This window comes from Rhinopithecus bieti, unplaced genomic scaffold, assembly GCF_001698545.2.
Source record: "Rhinopithecus bieti isolate Rb0 unplaced genomic scaffold, ASM169854v2 scaffold_10175, whole genome shotgun sequence".
Taxonomy (NCBI): Eukaryota; Metazoa; Chordata; class Mammalia; order Primates; family Cercopithecidae; genus Rhinopithecus; species Rhinopithecus bieti.
Window position 1 is genome coordinate 120777 of NW_016806289.1, and position 22985 is coordinate 143761.

Below are 22985 nucleotides of genomic sequence, written 5' to 3' on the forward strand. Positions count from 1 at the left end.
CCCTCTCCCATCCCCTGCTTCTCTGCCTTCCTCTCCCCTCTCTGACTCCGCCCTTCTCTGAGGTCCTGCCCCCTCCCCAGACCCCCGCCCTCTCTGACTCCTTCCCCCCCAGCTCTCCCCCGACCGCCCCCACCACACTCTCTAAGCCGCCTCCTCCCGTCCCCAGGGAAGCCATCAACCGGCTGCACGAGGCTGTGCCTGGCATCCGGGGATCCTGGAAGAAAAAGGTGAGTGAGGCTTGTGGCCTCTCGTGGGGCCGGTGGGGCAGTCAGGAGCCGCGGGGACGCTGCGGCCATCCTGGGAGCCCCTCGGCGGCCCCCACCCATGGCCACCCTCGCTGTGCTCCATCCCCAACTCAGGCCCCCAACAAGGCCCTGGCGTCCGTCCTGGGCAAGAGCAACCTTCGCTTCGCCGGCATGAGCATCTCCATCCACATCTCCACCGATGGCCTCAGCCTCTCTGTGCCCGCCACGCGCCAGGTGGGTCTGCCCTCCTCCCCTGGCGTCCCCAGAGCCCCAGAGGGGCCACGAGTCCTAGGACCCACTGAGGCAAAGCCAGGCTGGGCGCTGGGGGCGGGCAGCAGGTGGCGTTTATCCGGAAAGATGAGCCGAGGCCCTGCTGAGCGGGAGCTGGGGGTGCAGCCGCTGCCTTCAGGGGCTCAGTTCAGGGGCTCCTGCCTGGGCAAGCTGTCCCGACACTGGGGTGCACCTGGCATGGAGTGGGTAGGGGCAGGGACGCTGCTTAGCACCCCGCAGTGGCCAGGACGCCCCACCCCAGAGAGTAGTCCACCCCAACGTCCACAGTGCCTGGGGGAGGGGGATAAACCCGGCTACCAGTCCTCAGGGGGAAACAAACAGCAGAAGTATCATTGCTGCAGGCCGGGCTCAGAGGCCCACACCTGTCATCCCAGCACTGGGAGGCCGAGGCGGGCGGATCACTTGAGGTCAGGAGTTCGAGACCAGCCTGGCCAACATGGAGAAACCCCGACTCTACCAAAAATACAAAGATTAGCCGGGCGGGGTGGAGCGTGCCTGTAATCCCAGCTACTTGGGAGGCTGAGGCAGGAGAATCGCTTGAACCCAGGAGGCGGAGGTTGCAGTGAGCCGAGATTGCACCACTGCACTCCGCCTGGGTGACAGAGCATCTCAAAACACCAGGAAAACAAAAAACATAATTGCAGAAATGAAGGAAATAATAGATTCTAGGAGGCATTGCCAGGCCAGGCGAGGGGTGTCCTGAGCGTGCGCTGGGCTCTGTGTGCTGGAAGAGACTTTCCTAGAGGGCTCTGGGAGGTGGTGAGGAGGGGGGTCTCAAGGTCTGGCTGAGAGAGGAGGCATCTCCCTGTCAGAGAAGTTAGCATGGGTCATCGTGAGGGGTTCGGGGCGAGGCAGCGCCCTGGGCTGGCGTTGGGGCAGCAGGTGGCGGCGAGGGTCAGCTGGGGCTCCAGGGAGGAGGCTAGAGAAGGATGGAGCTGGCCAGGGGTGGCTGAGGGCTGTTTCCACGCAGTTTCCATCTCTGCCCTGACCCTGCGAGGCATGGACCCCTGACCACCATACGGACAGGACATTGAGGCTCTAAGCGGACCCTCCTGGCTGGGCCAGGGTTGGCCAGGGGAGAGCCTCGAGGGTCCCTATGGGGGCTGAGTAGTGGATGTTCTGTAGGGAAGACTCAGGACGTGGCTGGTAGTAGGGGTTCACTGGGGCCTAGAGGGATCTGAGTGATGGGAAGCAAATGAAGCAGGACCATGCGAATGAGCACGCAAACAAGCATGCAAATGAGCACGCAAACAAGCATGCAGATGAGCACGCAAAGAAGCATGCAAATGAGCACACAAACAAGCATGCAGATGAGCACGCAAAGAAGCATGCAAATGAGCACACAAGCATGCAAATGAGCATGCAGATGAGCACACAAATGAGCATACAGATGAGCGCACAAATGAGCATGCAAAGAAGCACACAAACAAGCATGCAAATGAGCATGCAAAAGAGCATGCAAATACACTCACAGGTGCCCTTGCACGTGGACAAGGGAGTCAGGAGTGTGGGTGCAGCCCTCCCACGGCTGCTTCGGTGTGTGGGGTGTGTGTGTGTGTGCACGTGCGTGGGGCATGGGATGTGTGTGCGTGAGCGCCTGGCAGGTGCATGTGTGGTGTTGCAGTGGGGTGATTTGTCCTGTCACACACATTCCCCTGTGACCTCCTGCGGGCCCCACACATCCCTTAGGGCCTTAGTCCCATCCTTGCTGGGGCCTCCACATCCCAGCCTCGGTCGTCTAGGCTGACCCAGCACCCGGCTGCAGTGGGTGCCTGTCCAGGGGACGTCTCCATCCCCACATCCCTGCCCCTGCCCCTTCCTCGCTGTGGCCCTGGTACAGTTGCCGGGCCCCTGCCCTCAAAGTGGGGCCCCATGACCACGTGTGCCTCCTGCCCCACAGGTCATCGCCAACCACCACATGCCGTCCATCTCCTTCGCATCGGGCGGAGACACGGTGAGGCCAGGGATGGGGTGGACCTGCAGCCCCGCTGCCCCTCCAGCCGCGAGACCCTCTCGCCCTTCCCCAGAGCCCACCTAACGTACCCTGTGCCCACATCCACTGCCCATCTGTCTGCATTGCTGGGGTGGGTGGCTGGGAATCCCGGTGGGGGGCCCATGCAGGTCCAGCTGGCCCCTCCCCGTCCCCAGGACATGACGGATTACGTGGCCTACGTCGCCAAGGACCCCATCAACCAGAGAGGTGAGGCTCCCGGGAGGCCGGTGGGGTCCTGTGGCCGGGGACACGGCCGTGTGGCTTGGAGGCCGCATGACCAACGCCCCGCAGCCTGCCACATCCTGGAGTGCTGTGAGGGCCTGGCTCAGAGCGTCATCAGCACCGTCGGCCAAGCCTTCGAGCTGCGCTTCAAGCAGTACCTGCACAGCCCACCCAAGGTGGCACTGCCCCAGAAAGGTAACAGACCCACCTCCCCATGCCCTGGGGATGCCCCAGTGATTGGCCCGGGTCCGGGTGCAGAGCCGGCTTCACCTCCTGCAGGCCTCAGCCTCCGTCCTGCCCTTGTCCCTCCCTCCCTGTCCCCTGAGAATGTGGCTCGGCCAGAGGATCCTGTTTCCTCGGCTGTAACACCCGGGTAAACGCATCCCCGCCCCAGGACTGGGGAGGACTGAGCGAGCTGACTCCCCGGTGTGCCTGAGGCTGTCGGCCCTGCTGCCGTAACCAACATCCCTCCTCCAGACGCACGGCCGGCTCCTGCAAAGGGCAGCAAACGGCCTCTGTCTCACCGCGGAAGATGTGTAAAGGGGGGGAACGTGTCTGTGTGCTGGTAACACGTTATTTATAGACATTGAAGTGTGAATGTCACGTGTTGCAAAATATGATTCTCTGGATGTTTTCTCAAACACTTAACTTTGATGATTTAAAGACTGAACGCCCATTCTTAGCTCGAGGGACACACAGATCTAGGCAGTGAGCTGGATTTGGCCCTGGGCTGGGGTTTGCCAGCCGGCCTTGGAGCGGGAGGTAGTTAAGTCTCTATTCATCATCAGAAAGTCAGGGACAGCGTGCTTGACGCACATTGCTCGGCGCGCTCCGAAGCTGGGACGGGCTCCTCGCCTGCCTCTGGAGCTGCCCCTGTCTTCCGTAGGCTGCCCCGTGATTTATCCCAGCAGCGATTGTGGACCAGGCAGGGTGCACCCCTCTGGCTCTCGGGGCTGTGCTTGCTGAGGAGCCAGTGCCATCGGGGCCGCAGGGTGGGGCGCTCTGATCCCAGAGAGTTGCCACCCTGACCGGCGGTGTCCTGGTTCTGAGTATAAACTCTGCCGCCGGGCAGCGCCGGAGGTGGGCGGAAAGGAGTGGAGACTGGGTTTGCCAACGTCCTGCCTTTTGTGCTACAGCTTGGAAATGTGTGCAACACTCCATTTTAGAGATGAGGAAGTAATGGGCCTGGTCACTGGCTGTAGAAGCGTTTCCTGGTGGGAACCCTCAGTGACAGGCGGGGGGCTGGGCTTTGAACTCAGGTCTTTCCTGCTCCCCAGAAGCTCGAGCTGTAAGGGTTTAGCCCCTTGGGCCCTGCCTGTGCCACGGCCATTGCTGTCTGTCCCCAGGCTGGCGGGGCCAGAGGAGTCGGCCTGGGGGGACGAGGAGGAGGCTGTGGAGCACAGCTACTACAACAGCGTCCCGGGGAAGGAGCCGCCGCCGGGCGGGCTGGTGGACTCCAGGCTGGCCCTGACACAGCCCTGCGCCCTCATGGCCCTCGGCCAGGTCAGCCTCTGCCCTCATGGGGACGGGGCAGGGATGCCCAAGCTGCTGGTCTCCTGGGCCTTCCTCCAGCTCTTCTTTCCGCTCCTGTTCTCCTTGATCCTAGAGGAGGGTCTCTCTCTCACTTAGACTCACTCACTCATTCACTCCCTCACAGACTTGTGATCTCACTCACTCACGATCTCACTCACGATCTCACTCACGATCTCACTCACTCACTATCTCTCTTACTCACGATCTCACTCATGATCTCACTCATGATCTCACTATGATCTCACTCACGATCTCACAATCTCATGATCTCACTCACGATCTCACTCGCACACACCATCTCACTCACTCACGATCTCACTCACGATCTCACTCACAATCTCATGATCTCACGATCTCACAATCTCACTCACGATCTCACTGACTCATTCACTCACTCACTCACAACTTCACAGTCTCACAGACTCACTCAGACTCACAGACTCACGATCTCACTCGCACACTCACGATCTCACTCACTCACGATCTCACTCACGATCTCACTCATGATCTCACTGACTCATTCACAATCTCACGATCTCACTCAGACTCATTCACTCACGATCTCACGATCTCATGATCTCACTCACTGACTCACTCACAACTTCGCGGTCTCACTCACAGACTCACTCAGACTCACAGACTCACTCACGATCTCACTCACAATCTCACTATCTCACGACCTCACAATCTCACTCACGATCTCACTCACTATCTCTCTCACTCACGATCTCACTCACTCACTATCTCTCTCACTCACGATCTCACTCACTCACTATCTCTCTTACTCACGATCTCACTCACTCACTATCTCTCTTACTCACGATCTCACTCACTGACTCATTTACAATCTCATGATCTCACTCAGACTCATTCACGGTCTCACAGACTCAGACTCACAGACTCACTCACAATCTCACTCATGATCTCATGATCTCACTCACGATCTCGCTCACTCATTCACTTATGATCTCACTCAGACTCACAGACTCACTCACAGACTCACAATCTCACTCACGAACTCATGATCTCACAATCTCATGATCTCACGATCTCACTCACTCGCTCACGATCTCGCTCACTCACGATCTCGCTCACTCATTCACTTACAATCTCACTCAGACTCACTCACAGACTTACTCAGACTCACAGACTCACTCACTCACAGACTCACAGTCTCACTCACGATTTCACTCACGATCTCACGATCTCACGATCTCACCATCTCACTCATTCACTCACTCGCAATCTCACGATCTCACTCAGACTCCCAGTCTCACTCACAGACTCACTCAGATTCACTCACAGACTCACTCAGATTCACTCACAGACTCACTCACAAACTCGCGATCTCACAGACTCACAACGGGGCGCCATGTATCTGCTGCGCCTACTCTCCCACTCACTCACTCACTCACCAACTCACTGTCTCACTCACGATCTCACTCACAGACTCATTCACAGACTGTCTCTCTCTCTCACTCACCATCTCACCCACGATGAGGCGCCGTCTATCTGCCCGGCCTACTCTGGACACATTAGACGAGGTGGCATTTCAGACATGACTTCTACCCTCAGACACTGAATAAATACGCTAATGATTTAATCACAGCGTTGATAAGGCCACCAGGGATGCACTGAGGATGTCCACAGGGACCTGGACTCCGTAGGGAGGTCGGAGGGCTTCCCTGAGGAAGCGGCGTTTGGGCGGGGCCCTGACTGGTAAATAGGAGCTGCCTGGGACAACAGTGCGGGGAAGGGCATCCAGGCAGGGGGAACAGCCATTGCAAAGTGGCAGGATGTGCTGACCACCTTCTGAGGTGGAGAGACGGCAGGGAAGGCCACGGCAGAGGTGAGCGGCAGGCCCAGGGGGCTCAGTCACAGAGCGAGGGAGCCAGGGGAGGGCCAGGGCTGGGCTTCCCACCCCTAAGTCTCCAGCTGTCTGGGAGGGCCGGGTGGGGAGACTAGGGGTCCTGAACCAGGAAGAGGGGCTTGCACACACCGGGGAACCTCTCGCTGCTCTGTTTCCAGGGTCCATCTGCTTCTCTAAGAGATGCCCGCAGCCTGCCATGGGACGTGGGATCCATGGGTACAGGTAGGATGGGCTTGGGCTGCAAGGGGTGCCCACGAGGATTCTGGGGCGCCTCAGCCCTGTCCCGCGCTGCCTCCCCTCAGTCTTTCTCCTCTCTGCTTATTTCACATTCACCTACGATATTCTCTTGCTCCTCACAGTCTGCTGAGATTGTCATCATCCGTGTCTGTTTCTCCTGCACAGACTGGATTCCGTGCGTGTTGGACGTAGGCGCTGCCTCATCCACACGGTATTAGGCTTCCGTGCGTGTTGGACGTAGGTGCTGCCTCATCCACACGGTATTAGGCTTCCGTGCGTGTTGGACGTAGGTGCTGCCTCATCCACACGGTATTAGGCTTCCGTGCGTGTTGGACGTAGGTGCTGCCTCATCCACACGGTATTAGGCTTCCGTGCGTGTTGGACGTAGGTGCTGCCTCATCCACACGGTATTAGGCTTCCGTGCGTGTTGGACGTAGGTGCTGCCTCATCCACACGGTATTAGGCTTCCGTGCGTGTTGGACGTAGGTGCTGCCTCATCCACACGGTATTAGGCTTCCGTGCGTGTTGGACGTAGGTGCTGCCTCATCCACACGGTATTAGGCTTCCGTGCGTGTTGGACGTAGGTGCTGCCTCATCCACACGGTATTAGGCTTCCGTGCGTGTTGGACGTAGGTGCTGCCTCATCCACACGGTATTAGGCTTCCGTGCGTGTTGGACGAAGGTGCCGTGTGCATCCACACGGTATTAGGCTTCCGTGCGTGTTGGACGTAGGTGCCGTGTGCATCCACACGGTATTAGGCTTCCGTGCGTGTTGGGCGTAGGTGCCGTGTGCATCCACACGGTATTAGGCTTCCGTGCGTGTTGGGCGTAGGTGCTGTGTGCATCCACACGGTATTAGGCTTCCGTGCGTGTTGGGCGTAGGTGCTGTGTGCATCCACACGGTATTAGGCTTCCGTGCGTGTTGGGCGTAGGTGCTGTGTGCATCCACACGGTATTAGGCTTCCGTGCGTGTTGGGCGTAGGTGCTGTGTGCATCCACACGGTATTAGGCTTCCGTGCGTGTTGGGCGTAGGTGCTGTGTGCATCCACACGGTATTAGGCTTCCGTGCGTGTTGGGCGTAGGTGCTGTGTGCATCCACACGGTATTAGGCTTCCGTGCGTGTTGGGCGTAGGTGCTGTGTGCATCCACACGGTATTAGGCTTCCGTGCGTGTTGGGCGTAGGTGCTGTGTGCATCCACACGGTATTAGGCTTCCGTGCGTGTTGGGCGTAGGTGCTGTGTGCATCCACACGGTATTAGGCTTCCGTGCGTGTTGGGCGTAGGTGCTGCCTCATCCACACGGTATTAGGTTTCCGTGCGTGTTGGATGTAGGTGCTGCCTCATTCACACGGTATTAGGCTTCCGTGCGTGTTGGACGTAGGTGCTGTGTGCATCCACACGGTATTAGGTTTCCGTGCCTCATCCACATGGTATTAGGTTTCCGTGCATGTTGGATGTAGGTGCTGCGTCATCCACACGGTATTAGGTTTCTGTCCGTGTTGGACGTAGGTTTCCGTGCGTCATCCACACGGTATTAGGTTTCCATGAGTGTTGGGTGTAGGTACTGCATTCGTCCACATGGTTCAAAACATCACGGAGTTTAAAAAGCCATTTAGTGAGCGATCTCTCTCATCCCGGTCGGCATCTCTTGTCTGCCTCCCTGATCAGGCAGCCACTGTTAGCCATCAGTGGCTCCTGAGTTATTTTCCTAGCTTTTGCCCGGATACTCAAGCTGGTTCAAACGTGCATCACGGCCCCCGTTTTTGCAGATGAGGTGTGCTGCCCATGTGCCTTCCGCCTTGCTGTGTCCACGGGGCAAACATCGCGGGTTCTTCTCACACCCTGCTCCTGGACATCTGCGTCGATTCCAGGCCTTTGCCATGACAGACAGTGGTGCGGTGACCTTATATGGTCCGCTTGTGTGCCAGGACTCAACAAACACGTCCCACGGAGGGGCATCCATGCCATTTCAGTAGGAATCAGTAATTGCCCGCTCAACCGACATTCCCACCGGGCACTTCGAGCTTTGGCTTTTTGTTTTTGAGACAGCATCTTGCTCTGCCGCCCAGGTTGGAGTACAGTGGCGTGATCACAGCTCACGGAAGCCTCCACCTCTCAGGCTCCAGCAGTTCTTCCTGCTAACCCTCCAGAGTAGCTGGAACCACAGACCTGCGCCACTGCACCCAGCAAATTCTTAAATTTTGTGGAGGTGAGGTCTCACCGTGTTGCCCAGGCTGGTTTCGAAGCCCTGGGTTCAAGAGAGCCTCCCTTCCCTGTGCCGCGTGCAATTCCCCCTTCCCTGTGCCGCGTGCAATTCCCCCTTCCCTGTGCCGCATGCAATTCCCTCTACCCTGTGCCGCGTGCAATTCCCTCTTCCCTGTGCAATTCCCTCTTCCCTGTGCCGCGTGCAATTCCCCCTTCCCTGTGCCGCGTGCAATTCCCCCTTCCCTGTGCCGTGTGCAATTCCCTCTACCCTGTGCAATTCCCTCTTCCCTGTGCCGCGTGCAATTCCCTCTTACCAAGGCCATTCCTGATGGGCATTGAGTGACCCTCCCGCTCCCTCAGGTAGCTCCGCGGCAGGCGTCCCTGGTTCCCACGAGCCCTTTTCTCCGGTGCGTGCTGAGCTGGGAACTGCCCGGTCACGGAGCGCTGACCTTACGTTACCCGCGGTGCCCATCACCCTCGAGGCAGCTGTGCAGTCGGCTCACCCAGCGGCCCCGCCTGCAGCTGCCTGGGTCCTAACAGCCTTGCTAACATCTGTGTTGAGCTTTTTTTAGATCTTCCTAAACAATCTGGCATTTCGCTGCCAAGCGCCAGAGCCCTTGAGCAGGTTGGAGAAGCTTGAGCCATTGGGAACCACCCGGTGCCCAGCTGTGAGCTGGTCCTGGCCCACGTTCCTCTGCGAGGCTGGCAGCTCACCCCTGCCGAGGGGCTCACCAGGGTTCCCGGCCCCCGTGCCCACACCCAGGCTATTCTCACTGCTTGTCATGCCTTTCGGGATTCTCTGCCCAAGAACTCCTACAAACATGCCACACTGCAGTTCCAGGGTGCACGGATTCCTCCACCCATCTGCCTCCCGAGGTGTTGTCCTCCCCTCGCCAGACTCTCCCTCCCTCCCGTGGTGTCGTCCTCCCCTTGCCAGACTCTCCCTCCTTCCCGTGGTGTCGTCCTCCCCTCCCTGGACTCTCCCTCCCTCCCGTGGTGTCGTCCTCCCCTCCCTGGACTCTCCCTCCCTCCCGTGGTGTCGTCCTCCCCTCCCTGGACTCTCCCTCCCTCCCGTGGTGTCGTCCTCCCCTCCCTGGACTCTCCCTCCCTCCCATGGTGTCGTCCTCCCCTCCCCGGACTCTCCCTCCCGCAGGGTCGTCCTCCCCTCCCCAGACTCTCCTTCCCTCCCGCGGTGTCGTCCTCCCCTCCCCAGACTCTCCCTTCCGCAGGGTCGTCCTCCCCTCCCCGGACTCTCCCTCCCATGGTGTCGTCCTCCCCTCGTCGGACTCTCCCTCCCGCAGGGTCGTCCTCCCCTCCCCGGACTCTCCCTCCCGCGGTGCCGTCCTCCCCTCCCCGGACTCTCTCTCCCTCCCGCGGTGTCATCCGCCCCTCCCCGGACTCTCCCTCCCTCCCGCGGTGTCGTCCTCCCCTCCCCAGACTCTCCCTTCCGCAGGGTCGTCCTCCCCTCCCCAGACTCTCCCTCCCACGGTGTCGTCCTCCCCTCGTCGGACTCTCCCTCCCGCAGGGTCGTCCTCCCCTCCCCGGACTCTCCCTCCCGCGGTGCCGTCCTCCCCTCCCCGGACTCTCTCTCCCTCCCGCGGTGTCATCCGCCCCTCCCCGGACTCTCCCTCCCTCCCGCGGTGTCGTCCTCCCCTCCCCAGACTCTCCCTTCCGCAGGGTCGTCCTCCCCTCCCCAGACTCTCCCTCCCACAGTGCTGTCCTCCCCTCTCTGGACTCTTGCCACTGCGTTTCTTCCTTCTTGTCCACCCTGACCCTAAGAAGCTGAGAGAATCTGTGCCCCGTCTTGGTAGACTGGGAAGGCCAGAGACAAGCCCCTGCTCTCGTCACCCAGCAAGGGCTAGTGCGGCCTCTCGTTCACGTGGAGTCACAGCCAGACCCTGTTCCGAGGCAGAGGCAGCCCGGTCAGGACCCGGTGGAATGATGCAGGCAGGGTCCAGGCAGGTCCCGAGGGAATGCCCCGAGGACACCTGCGATGCCGGTCCGGCTTTTGAACCATGTAGATACTTTTTTTTTTTTTTTTTTTTGAGACTGAGTCTCACTCTGTTGTCCAGGCTGGAGGGCAATGGCACAATCTCAGCTCACTGCAATCTCTGCCTCCCAGGTTCAAGTGATTCTCACACCTCTGCCTCCCGACTAGTTGGGATTATGGGCGCCCACCACCAGGCCCGGCTAATTTTTGTATTTTTAGTAGAGACGGGGTTTCGCCACGTTGGCCAGGCTGGTCTCGAACTCCTGACCTCAAATGATTCACCTGCCTCTGCCTCCAAAAGTGCTGGGATTACAGGCGTGAGCCACCACGCCCGGCCCCATGTAAATACTTTACGTGTTCAAAATACAATTAAAAAAAGAAAGGAAGGAAAATCTCAAAATAGAACCGAGTCAGAACAAGTGACCCACGTGTGCCATGTTGATAGCATAATTACAGGGAAGCAGAGTCATTGTGATTATTTTTAAACGTGGAGACTGATCATACACACTGGGAAGCTCTGGTCCCTGAGCCGGGAAGGGGGCCGCGGCGGGGCTGGGTAGGGCAGTGGCTGCCCTCTCCCTGGGCGTGGATGTCTGGTGCCCACAGCCCCCGCCGCACGCTGTCCCACTCGTGTCCCTCGTTGGAGCCCCGACAGGGCTTTACTGCTGCTGTAAGACACTCCTGGTGATGCCTGCAGACGGGCGGGTTACCATGGGGAGGCCAGAGCAGCATCTGCCCTGCAGCCAGCAGCACACGTGGCGGGGGAGGCTCCTGGTGGGACCCTGCCCAGTGTCCAGGGCCTGGCTCCCAGCCGACCCCCTGCCCCTCCTCACACTCCCCAGCTCCACCAGGGGACGGCTATGTGCAGGCGGACGCCCGGGGCCCCCCGGACCTCGAGGAACACCTCTATGTCAACACCCAGGGTCTGGACGCCCCTGAGCCGGAGGTAGCGGTACTCCTGCAGCCCAAGGACAGTCCCAAGAAGGATCTGTTTGACATGCGTATGTGGGCAGCCTGGGGGGCGGCCATCACCGCGCGGCCTGTTGTCTGATGGGGGAGGCTCAACCCCACCCCACCCCACTCACTAGGGGTCCCTGGTTTGATGGGGGTGGCTCCCTTCTCCCCCTGAGATGCTTCAAGTCCACAGGGGTGGGGTGGGGAAGCCCAGTCTGTCTCCTGTCGGAGGCCTTGTCTGATGGGGGTGGCCTGGACTCTGCCTTAAAAGGGGCCAGTCTGACAGGGGAGGCCCATTCCCCTCCAGCGAGTGCGGCCCAGCAGTGTGATGGGTGAGGCCCAGACCCTCCCACAGGACCCTGTCTCGTGGGGCCTCCCTGCTGAACTCCCCGTCTCATGGGGAAGGCCGCTGGCCCCGCTCTGCGAGAAGCTCCGTGCTCTCGGGGGTGACCCACCTGCCCCTGTCGGAACCCCCAGTCTGAAGGGAGGGGCTTCGTCATGCCTTGAAAGAATGACCAGTGTGGGGGGAGGCTGCGGCCCCATCTGTGGGACCCTTGGGTCAACAGGGGAAGCCAGACCCTTGCCCTGTGGGACTCCTCGGTCTGAGAGGGGAGGCCTCGTCTTTTCTCTGTGGGACTCCTGGCCTCTGCAACTGCCTGGCCCGCTGGTCTCCACGTTGCCTCTGGGTCTCCCTGGTCGGATGAGGGAATTTAAGTTTCCTCTTCACGTGACCCTGGGCTCTGAGGATTCTTCCTACGGAAATCCCAGCCTGATGGGGGAGGCACAGCTTCCTGCTTGAAGGAACGCCCAGTCCAATGAGGGAGGCTTAGTCCACCCCTGGACAAAGTGGCTAGTCTGATGGTGAACCCATTCCTTCCTTCCACATGGGATGACCTAGCCCAAGGGAGCCCTCAGCCCGAGGGAGGAGGCTTGTCGCTTGTCCTTCCTTGCCTGAGGTGTCCAGAATTCTCCTGATTTCCTGCAGCCTCGGCTCTGCCCTCCTCGAGCTCGGAGGGGTGTTGGCTCTGAGCTGCCAGAGAGGGTCCTCGCCCGAGCTCAGGACGCATCCCAAGCTAGCTGCAAATTTCTTCCTTCCCTCCACCAGCTGACAATGCAGCGTCTCCTTAGCATCACAATAATGACACTGTCTAGCACCTAGTGGGCGCCTGCTGGGTACCAAGCACTACCCTTGGCCCTCTTCGCTCCCCATGGCAACCCTCAGCTGGGAAAGGAGGGGCTTGGGACCGTGAGCTTCCTTCTGAGGCAGGCTGTCCCTCAGGGTGACGGGACTGCCAGACAGCCCTGGTTGAGGAAAGGCGATGAAAAGTCCTGGGGCTGCCTCTGCTTCGCCACGTGCTCATCCCCGAACCAGTCGCTGGCTGGGAGGGTGAGGTGAACATGCTGACTGGCCAGGCTCGGAGTTGGAGCTGGTTCAGCCCCAGGGTCAGGGTGGGAGGACCCCCCAGGACCAGGAGCTGGAGGGGTGCGGGGCTGGCCCAGCCATAGGGAGACCAGGGAGTGAGGGTCAGGGCGGGAGGACCCCCCAGGACCAGGAGCTGGAGGAATTTGAGGCTGCTCAAGCCACAGGTAGATGCGTCTCCGTCAGGGCTGGGGCCCCAGTGTTGTGGTGTCTGAACCATGCTGCTTTCTGCCTGGGGACAAGCCCACACCTGTTTGACAATGAGGGGACTGAGACTCAGATGAGAGCCTTTGAGCGGCCTGTCGGATGTCGGCCCTGTTGGAAGCCGTTAGAAAACCTAGGGGCAGAACATTTTAACACTAGAGGCAGCAGAGGGAAGCCAGTTTTCATCGTGAGTATTTAGGGTACGTTGGAGACCCCGGCCAGTGCGGTAAGACCAGATGAGGAAAGAAGAGGCGTGTACTATGGGAAGGAGACCCACCTAACAAGGCAAGAAAAAGAAATAGGAGTTAACCTCTGAAAGAAAGAGCTGCTGTCGGGGTCCAGGTTGCCGCACGTGAGCCCACGCACGCACGGGGCTGGGCGGAGCGTGAGTCTCATACACTGGGTGCTTGGTCAGTGCAGGCCGACCAGTTCACGGGGGACTCCCCGGGGAACCCGTTTCTCCCAGCTCTGGTCCCGGCGGGAGCAGCTGCCTGCCCCTGCCTGCCCAGCGCTGCTGTCCCCGGCCTGCAGGACCCTTCGAGGATGCCCTGAAGTTGCATGAGTGCTCAGTGGCCGCAGGTATGACAGCAGCCCCCCTTCCCTTGGAGGACCAGTGGCCCAGCCCCCCTACCCGCCGGGCCCCTGTGGCTCCCACGGAGGAACAGCTGCGCCAGGAGCCCTGGTACCACGGTCGGATGAGCCGTCGGGCGGCAGAGAGGATGCTCCGAGCTGATGGGGACTTCCTCGTGCGAGACAGCATCACCAACCCCGGGCAGTATGTCCTCACCGGCATGCACGCTGGGCAGCCCAAGCACCTGCTGCTGGTGGACCCCGAGGGCGTGGTAAGCTGGGCGCAGGTGGGAGGGTCTCGGGCCCGAGGGCATCCAGGGGCTTTCCGTGTTTATGAAGCTTTTCCAGATTGTTCCAGATGTTGCTTTTGACCAGCTACTATAGAATTGCAAAGTATCTTCCAGTTTATTTTTGAGACAGAGTCTGGCTCTGTCACCCAGGCTTGTGTGTAGTGGCAGAATCATGGCTCTCTGCAGCCTCGAACTCCTGGGCTCAAGCGGTCCCCCTGGCTCAGCCTCCTGAGTAGCCAGGACTACAGGTGGGAGCCACCGTCCCCAGCTAAGTTTTTGTAGAGATGGGGCCTTGCCATGTTGCCCAGGCTGGTCCTGAACTCCTGGCCTCAAGTGATCCTCCTGACTTGGCCTACCAATCGTAATCCCAGTTGTACGATTTCATGCATCATAAGATGCTCCCCCCCATTTATCATGATTTACGCACCTTACAAATGGTGATGTATTTGAGGGATAAATATGGTATTTTCAGGTTCTAATTTATTTGAGGGTGTACAAAGCACGTCTCAATTTACAATGAATTTTGGGATCAAGTTACTGAATTAGTTCAATTCTTCCTTCCCTTTCTTTCTCTCTCTTTTTCTTTTTTTTTTGACGGAGTCTCACGCTGTCGCCCAGGCTGGAGTCCAATGGCACAATCTCAGCTCACTGCAAGCTCCACCTCCCCGGTTCAAGCAATTCTCCCGCCTCAGTCTCCTGAGTAGCTGGGATTACAGGCTCCCACCACCACACCTGGCTAATTTTTCGTATTTTTTTAGTAGAGACGGGGTTTCACGATGTTGGCCAGGCTGGTCTCGAACTCCTGACCTCGTGATCCGCCCGCCTCGGCCTCCCAAAGTGCTGGGATTACAGGCATGAGCCGCTGCGCCCGGCCTAATTGCTTCCATTCTGAGATAGACACTCCCCCTGCCCCAATTTTGACGTCTCTGGAGTCTGGATTTTGTTTTAAAACGATCGACTGCATACTTGAACTGCATCATTATTTAACAGGGAGGTTTTTCTCCTCTCTCTCCTCCTGGTACCTAAAATCGTGGTGCATCTTACAGTTGCTCTGGGCCAATGGGATTTAGTAATCTCCAGCTTCTAAAGCGTTTTAGGGTTTACAAAGCATTTTCCAATTTATAAGGAGTTCTAGGGTTTATGAAGCATTTTGAGCGTCTGAAGGCTACATGGGTTATTTCTCAGGTGAGGAGGTGCTGGAGGGTTCGGAGGCCTCTCAGAGTGTAGGAGGTGTTTTCAGCCGTCCAGCCGAACCCTCAGAGTGGCTCTTGGGCTGGTGTGAGCCTGGTCTCTGCGTGAAGCACACTGGGGGCGGCAGGGGTGGCACTTGTGCACCCTGGCCTGGGACAAAGCTGGAGAGGGGCAGGGCTTGGGCGAGAGGCGCCTGCTCTCCCAGTTCCTGAGCCCCCTCCAGACTGTTTCCGGTCCCCCCGCCGCCGCCTAGCCTCTAGCCTGGTGGGTGACGCCTCTGTTCTTTCCCAGGCCAGATTCCCTCTGTTAAATGGATCCCTGGGGTCAGACTGGCAGCCCCTAGATCTGGGGAAGCTTCAGAACGTCTACCAGTACCTTGTCGAAAGGCAGATTCCCAGCTCCCATTCCCAGTGCCATGGAAGGAGATGATTTTGCCGCAGGCCTAGGAATGTGCATTTGCCCCTGTTCCCCACGTGAAATGTGCACAGGGCCCCAGCCTCACCCACAAACTGCTCAGCAGCTGGGGACACGTCACCCAGGAACTCAGAGCAGCCGGGGACACGTCGCCTCCCGGGTGCTGCTCAGTCCGAGGCCCCTCCCGGCACCCGCTGGTGGCCGCCTCCCGGGTGCTGCGGGTTTGTGGACACACGGCTCCAGTCTCTGCCTTCTCCTGTGTGTCTGCTTGTTCTCTTCCTGTCAGGACAGCAGTCATTGACTTAGGGCCCACCTGGCTCATCCTGGACGCATTCGTCCCAGGACCCTTGACCAGGACCCTTGACCTGTGGACCTTTTCCAAATGAGGTCACATTCACAGGCTCTGGGGGCCATATCTTCATGGGGTCACCCTTCAGCCCCCAACAGGAAGCGTGGCCCCAGAACCCTGGGGGTTTCAGAGCCCGTGCCCACGTGTGGTTCTGGAATTCTGAGGCCGATCCTGTGGCTGGCGTCCCGCAATTCCCTGGTCCGGCCACTCATCCACGCAGGCATCCTAGGAGCTCCCTGGCAGGACCCCAGATCGCCGATCTCCGACTCCACGGGTCCAGGCTGGCTCCCGGGAGCTGATGCTGGGTCTCTGTCCTGCAGGTGCGGACGAAGGACGTGCTGTTTGAGAGCATCAGCCACCTGATCGACCACCACCTGCAGAACGGGCAGCCCATTGTGGCCGCCGAGAGCGAGCTGCACCTGCGCGGCGTGGTCTCACGGGAGCCCTGAGCCAGGTGTGTGGCTGCCGCCGTGGGCCGCTGGCCTGGTCCCCTTTGCCCGTCTAATCTGAAGATTGAGACCCGGTTCACACGCCATGCCTTTCCCTCTAGAGGGCACGACTCAGGGGTGTTCAGCATCCAAGCTGTGCAATCATCTCTGTCGAGTTCCAGAACATTCTGTCAGCCCCGAAAGATGCCCTGTCCCCACCAGCCATCACTCCCTGTCCCCTCCCCTCCCCACCCCCCACCCCATACATCCGCCTCCTGTCTCCGTGGATGGGCCTGTCCTGGACATTTCCTAGAAATGGGATCACACTGTGTGGCCTTCTGTGTCTGGCGTCTCTCACGGAGCGTGACGTCCTCAAGGTGCCTCGTGCTGTGGCCTGGGTCAGAGCCTGGCTCCTGTTCACGGCTGGATAATGTCCCACTGTGTGACGGGGCCACATTTTGTTTATTCATCCACTGACGGACGTTGGGGCTGCTTCCACGTGTGTGCAGGTTGTGTGTGGACGCACATCACTGGCCATGGTGGGCACGTGCCCGAGAGTGGCCCTGTGCAGCCATGATGGTATCGCTGTGATTGGCTGGGATGGACGTCACCTGGTCTTTATGGACCCCTGCTGCGTGCTGGGTGTCCAGGCCTCCTTCCCGGAGGAGGGGCGGACACTGCCAGAGAGGGCGGTGGGCTGGGACAGGCAGGGGCTGGCGGGTGAACCCAGGCAGTGAGAAGCCTACACCTCAGGCTGGGCCGCGGAGCCCTGGGCCTCCACTTTTGCTGCGGGGCTGGCGGGGACCCATGGTAGGGCATCGACGGGGGAGGGACAGGCAGGTCTGGGTGATTTCAGGGTCTCTCCTCGGGGGTGAGGTTGGGGCAGGAGAGGTGCAGCTGTGGGGCTGGAGGGAGTGGAGGCTGAGAGCAGCGGGGGAGGAGGGAGGGCCAGCAGGGGAGGGGCCATGGAATTTCCCCAAGGGCTGTGCTTCTGGGCCAGGTCGGGCTGCTCTCCTGTCCCCATGACAACAGTCTCCTTCCTGCCTCCTCTTTCCTGGGTGGCACCTCCCCCACGCGGCCGCGGCCTCCACCCCGCCCCCAGCCAGGCCTCGGGCTGCAGGCAGAGGGGGTTCCGGGTCTGGGAGGGGCTTTGGGGACCGAGAAGGGGCTCCCGTGAGGCACCGGAACGGCCTGCGGGCTCCTGTGCTCCGTTCGCACCGGTCCCTGCCTGCGTCCTCTCCGAAAGGCACTGGTGACCCCAGAAATAACTCCGAAGGCGTGATGAGTCCTGCTCAGGAGGCGGTTGGCCTGTCCCAGGAATGTGCTCAACCCTTCGGTTCTGAGACAGGCACCTGGGTTGGCATTCTCGCTTGCATGCGAGGAAACAGCAGAGAGGTTAAGGCCCTCCCTAGGTCCACAGCAAGGACCCGGGTCACCTGCACGGGCGCCCCAGCCGTGCGAGCTGAGGAGCTCCGGGCTGGCCCTGAGGTGTGGCACTCGTGGAGATGATGGCCAGGCAGAAGAGCCTTGTGGCTGACACCGGAGCCCAGGTCTGCAGCCACTGTCTCAGCCCTGACCTCGTCTTCTCTTTCTGCCCGCAGGTGACCGTGCTCAGCCCCGGCTTCTGCCTGTCGTGGCCTTGGGGCTCTCAGCCCTCCTCCTGGATCCTGGTCAGGCCGAACCGCCGCTGCCTCTCCTTCCTTCGCATGAGCCTCTGGCATGGTCCTCCCTCCAGCCGGCCCGGGCTGGGCAGAGCCTCCTCCTGCCGGGGCCCCTGCCCACCCCCTCCTTTGCCTGGAGTGAGGATGTTCATACCAAAGACAGAACCATTTCTCGCCTTTAAAGAAAATATATCCAGAAGCAGCCGCTGCCTGGGAGCCCTGGCCTGTGGGTCCCCCTCTCGCCCGGCTGGTTCGGTCTCACGCCCGGGAGAGTCAGGGCTCCCAGGACCCTGGGGAGGAGGCGGATTCTGGGCCTGGCTGGGCTTACTTTTCCCACCTGAGGAACTGGGTGCACAGTTATCTTTGATGGGGGACAGTTAAGGTGCTTTGGGGTTCTCAGGCCAGGACACATGCTGGTGTTGGAAGTGAAGGCAGCCTTGAGGTTACTTGGGATTCCAGGGTAGCCAGGCCGCTCCAAGACAGTTGATATTGTGAGGCCCCTACACTTGGGAGCAGGGGAAGGACGTGGCTGCCCGGCCTGGGCTGTGCCCACCAGCTTCCGCCCAACCCCGCCCTCCCAGCTGTGGATCTAGACCGGATGTTCGGATCGGTTTGTAATTAAACCTGGGAACAGCCCCAAGAGCATGAGCCTGCCTGCATATCTGCGGACCCTTGCGGGGCTGGGGCTGGGACGAGTCACCCAGGTGGAGAGCTGAGGGGCCTCCCTGAGGGCCCGGACTTGGAGAGAAGGGAGGCGGGGCTACACGTGTGCCCATAGCTGGCAGACTGTGGGGTGACCCTGTGCACAGCAGCCCCCGCGTCTCTCTCGGTGACCTCTATTGTATCCAGGATAAAACACACTTCAGCTTCTCCGTTAAACACTTCTCTCACTGCCTTGGAGACACCCTAGCTTATCACCCGAATGCCAAACCTGTCTTTCAACACAGCCCAGGACATCAGACAAGAGCTGTTTGTTTTCTTCTCCAAGATGCCCCCAGCGTAGCCCCAGATGGCCGGGCTCTTCCGTTGTCCTGGCTTCTCTCCAAGACACCCCATCAATGCCCCTGCTCTTCGCCGATGCCCAGCATCATGCTCAAGCACCCCCAACTCCATTCCTTAGAACTGCTGTCGTATCTGAGCCTCTGGCTCCAAGAGACCCCCCCCCAACTCCTCCTCCCACCAACACAGCATCTTCCCAGGAGAGAGGTTCCCAGCCTCGCCACATCCCTGCAGACCCACGTCTGTCACGGGCCGAGGATCTCTGGCTGCTTTCTCTGCAGGCGGCAGGCCCTACCCCTGCCCTGGGGGACAGGTCTAGTAAGGGTGTGTGTGGGGAGAAAAAGCCACTCTGGCTTGTCCTTAACTAGGACTGGAGCTCTCCAAAGGCAGGCCCAAAAGGGGCTTTGATGACACATCTCTTATTTCAGAGATGTGGAGACAGAGCCATGCATCCATCCTCCCATCTACATGTCTATCAGTAACCCACTCATCTACCATCCATCCATCCATCCATCGTATATCATCCATCTATAAATCCATCAGTAACCCATCCATCCATCCATCCATCCATCCATCCATCCATCCATCGTATATCATCCATCTATAAATCCATCAGTAACCCATCCATCCATCCATCCATCCATCCATCCATCATATATCATCCATCTATAAATCCATCAGTAACCCATCCATCCATCCATCCATCCATCCATCCATCCATCCATCCATCCATCATATATCATCCATCTATAAATCCATCAGTAACCCATCCATCCATCCATCCATCCATCCATCCATCGTATGTCATCCATCTATAAATCCATCAGTAACCCACCCACCCATCCATCCATCTATCCATCCATCCATCCATCCATCCATCTACATCTTATGTCATCCATTATAAATCCATCAGGTAACCCATCCATCCATCCATTCCATCCATCCATCCATCCATCCATCATATATCCATCCAATCTATAATAAATCCATCAGTAACCCATCCATCCATCCATTCCATCCATCATCCATCCATCCATCCATTCATCCATCCATCCATCTATATCATCCATCTATAAATCCATCAGTAACCCATCCATCCATCATCCATTCATCATCCATCCATCTCCATCGTATAATCAATTCCATCTATTAAATCATCATAACCATCCATCCATCCATCACATCCATCCTCCATCCATCCATCCATCATATATCATCCATCTATAAATCCATCAGTAACCCATCCATCCATCCAATCCATCCATCCATCCATCATCCATCATCGTATGCATCCATCTATAAATCCATCAGTTAACCACCCATCCATCCATCCATCCATCCATCATCCATCCATCCATCCATCATATATCATCCATCTATAAAATCCATCCAGTACCCATCCATCCATCCATCCATCCATCCATCCATCCATCCATTCATCATCTATATCATCCATCTATAAATTCCATCAGTACCCATCCATTCCATCCATCCATCCATCCATCCCATCCATCCATGCGTATGTCTCCATCTATAAATACCATCATTAACCCACCCATCCATCCACCCATCCATCCATCCATCCATCCATCCATCCATCCATCCATTCATCCATCATATATCATCCATCTATAAATCCATCAGTAACCCACCCATCCATCCATCCATCCTCCATCCATCGTATTGTCATCCCATCTTAAATCCATCAGTAACCCACCCACCCAATCCATCCATCTATCCATCCATCCATCCATCCATCCATCATATTGTCATCCATCTATAAATCCATCAGTAACCCATTCATCCATCCATTTCCCCCCCATCCATCCATTCCATCGTATATCATCCATCTATAAATCATCAGTAACCCATCCATCATCCATCCATCCATCCCATCCATGTATATATCCATCTATAAATCTCAGTAACCCATCCATCCATCCATCCATCCATCCATTCTCCATCATATATCATCCATCTATAAATCATCAGTAACCCACCATCCATCCATCCATCCATTCCATCCATTCCATCGTATGTCACTCCATCATATAAATCCATCTAGTAACCCATCCATCCATCCATCCATCCATCCATCCATCCATCCATCCATTCATCCATCATATATCATCCATCTATAAATCCATCAGTAACCCACCCATCATCCATCATCCATCCATCCATCCGTATATCATCATCTATAAATCATCAGTAACCCATCCATCCATCCATCCATCATATATCATCCATCTATAAATCCATCTAGTAATCCATCCATCCATCCATCCATTCCATCCATTCCATCCATCCATTCCATCATATATCATCCATCGTATAAATCCTCAGTAACCCATCCATCCATCCATCCATCCATCCATCCATCCATCCAATCCATCGTGTATCATCCATCTATAAATCCATCAGTAACCCACCATCCATCCATCCATCATCCATCGGTATAATCATCCATCTATAAATCAATCAGTAACATCCATCCATCCATCCATCCATCCACCATCCATTCTATAAATCCATCCCAGTACCCATCCCATCCATCCATCCATCCATCCATCCATCCATCCATGGTATATCATCCATCTATAAATCATCAGTAAACCCATCCATCCATCCATCCATCCACCATCCATCCATCCATCCATTCATTATCATCCATCTATAAACCATCAGTAATCCATCCATCCATCCATCCATCCATCGTATATCATCATCTATAACTCAATCAGTAACCCATCATCCATCCATCCATCCATCCATCCATCCATCTCATATTATCATCCATCTATAAATCCATTCAGTAACCCATTCATCCATCCATCCATCATCCATCCATCCATCATCCATTGTATATCATCCATCTATAAAATCCATCAGTAACCCATCCATCCATCCATCCATCCATCCATCCATCCATCCATCGTATGTCATCCATCTATAAATCCATCAGTAACCCATCCATCCATCCATCCATCCATCCATCCATCCATCCGTCCATCCATCGTATATCATCCATCTATAAATCCATCAGTAACCCATTCATCCATCCCCCATCTACACATCCATCAGTAACCCATTCATCCTCAATCTACACATCTATCAGTAATCCACGCATCCATCCCCCATCTGCACATCCATCAGTAACCCACTCATCCATCCATCCATTCATCATACATCATCCATCTGTAAATCTGTAATCTGTCCATCCATCCATCCATCTACACATCCATCAGTAATCCACTCATCCATCCATCCATCTACACATCCATCAGTAATCCACTCATCCCCCATCTACACATCCATCAGTAATCCACCCACCCATCCATCCATCCATCTACACATGCATCATTAACCCACCCATCCATCCCTCATCTACACATCCATCAGTAATCCACTTATCCCCCATCTACACATCCATCAGTAATGCACTCATCCATCCACCATGTATACATCCATCAGTAATCCACCCATCCATCCACCATCTACACATCCATCAGTAACCCACTCATCCATCCAACCATCCATCTACGTATCCAACCAGCCATCCAGTCACCCATTCATCCCCCCATCGACACCCATCAGTAACCCAGCCATCCATCTATCCATTCACCCACCTGGTCCCCCATCCATCTGCCTAAGCCTCCATCATTATTCCATCCATCCATTTTCCATATGTCCATCCATTCATCATCCATCCATCCACCTGTCTCTCTATCGCTCATCCATCATCTATTCATTGTTCATTCCCTTCACTGCTCCATCCATCCACCCACCCACCATCTTTCAGCATGCTTGCATTGAGTATCTTTTCTCTGCCAGGAACTCTGGTAGGCAAACAGGATGCAATAGTGACCAAGACAGATCTGCCCTCATGGAGTTAATGGCCAAGTGACATTAATCAGCAA

General features: G+C 57.2%; 1 protein-coding gene across 1 annotated transcript in view; it reads left to right on the forward strand.

Annotated features, from left to right (window-relative positions):
- Positions 1-18708, forward strand: part of SHC2 (SHC adaptor protein 2) — a 38987-nt gene extending 20279 nt beyond the window's left edge. Inside the window, exons 4-14 of the mRNA XM_017875381.1 lie at positions 167-227; positions 360-479; positions 2437-2490; positions 2685-2736; positions 2821-2945; positions 4096-4254; positions 6313-6376; positions 11428-11586; positions 13695-14005; positions 16298-16431; positions 18007-18708. Coding sequence (XP_017730870.1) covers positions 167-227; positions 360-479; positions 2437-2490; positions 2685-2736; positions 2821-2945; positions 4096-4254; positions 6313-6376; positions 11428-11586; positions 13695-14005; positions 16298-16426 — 1234 coding nt within the window. The 3' untranslated portion in view covers positions 16427-16431; positions 18007-18708. The remainder of the gene's footprint in view (positions 1-166; positions 228-359; positions 480-2436; positions 2491-2684; positions 2737-2820; positions 2946-4095; positions 4255-6312; positions 6377-11427; positions 11587-13694; positions 14006-16297; positions 16432-18006) is intronic.
- The last annotated feature ends 4277 nt before the right edge of the window (positions 18709-22985 follow it).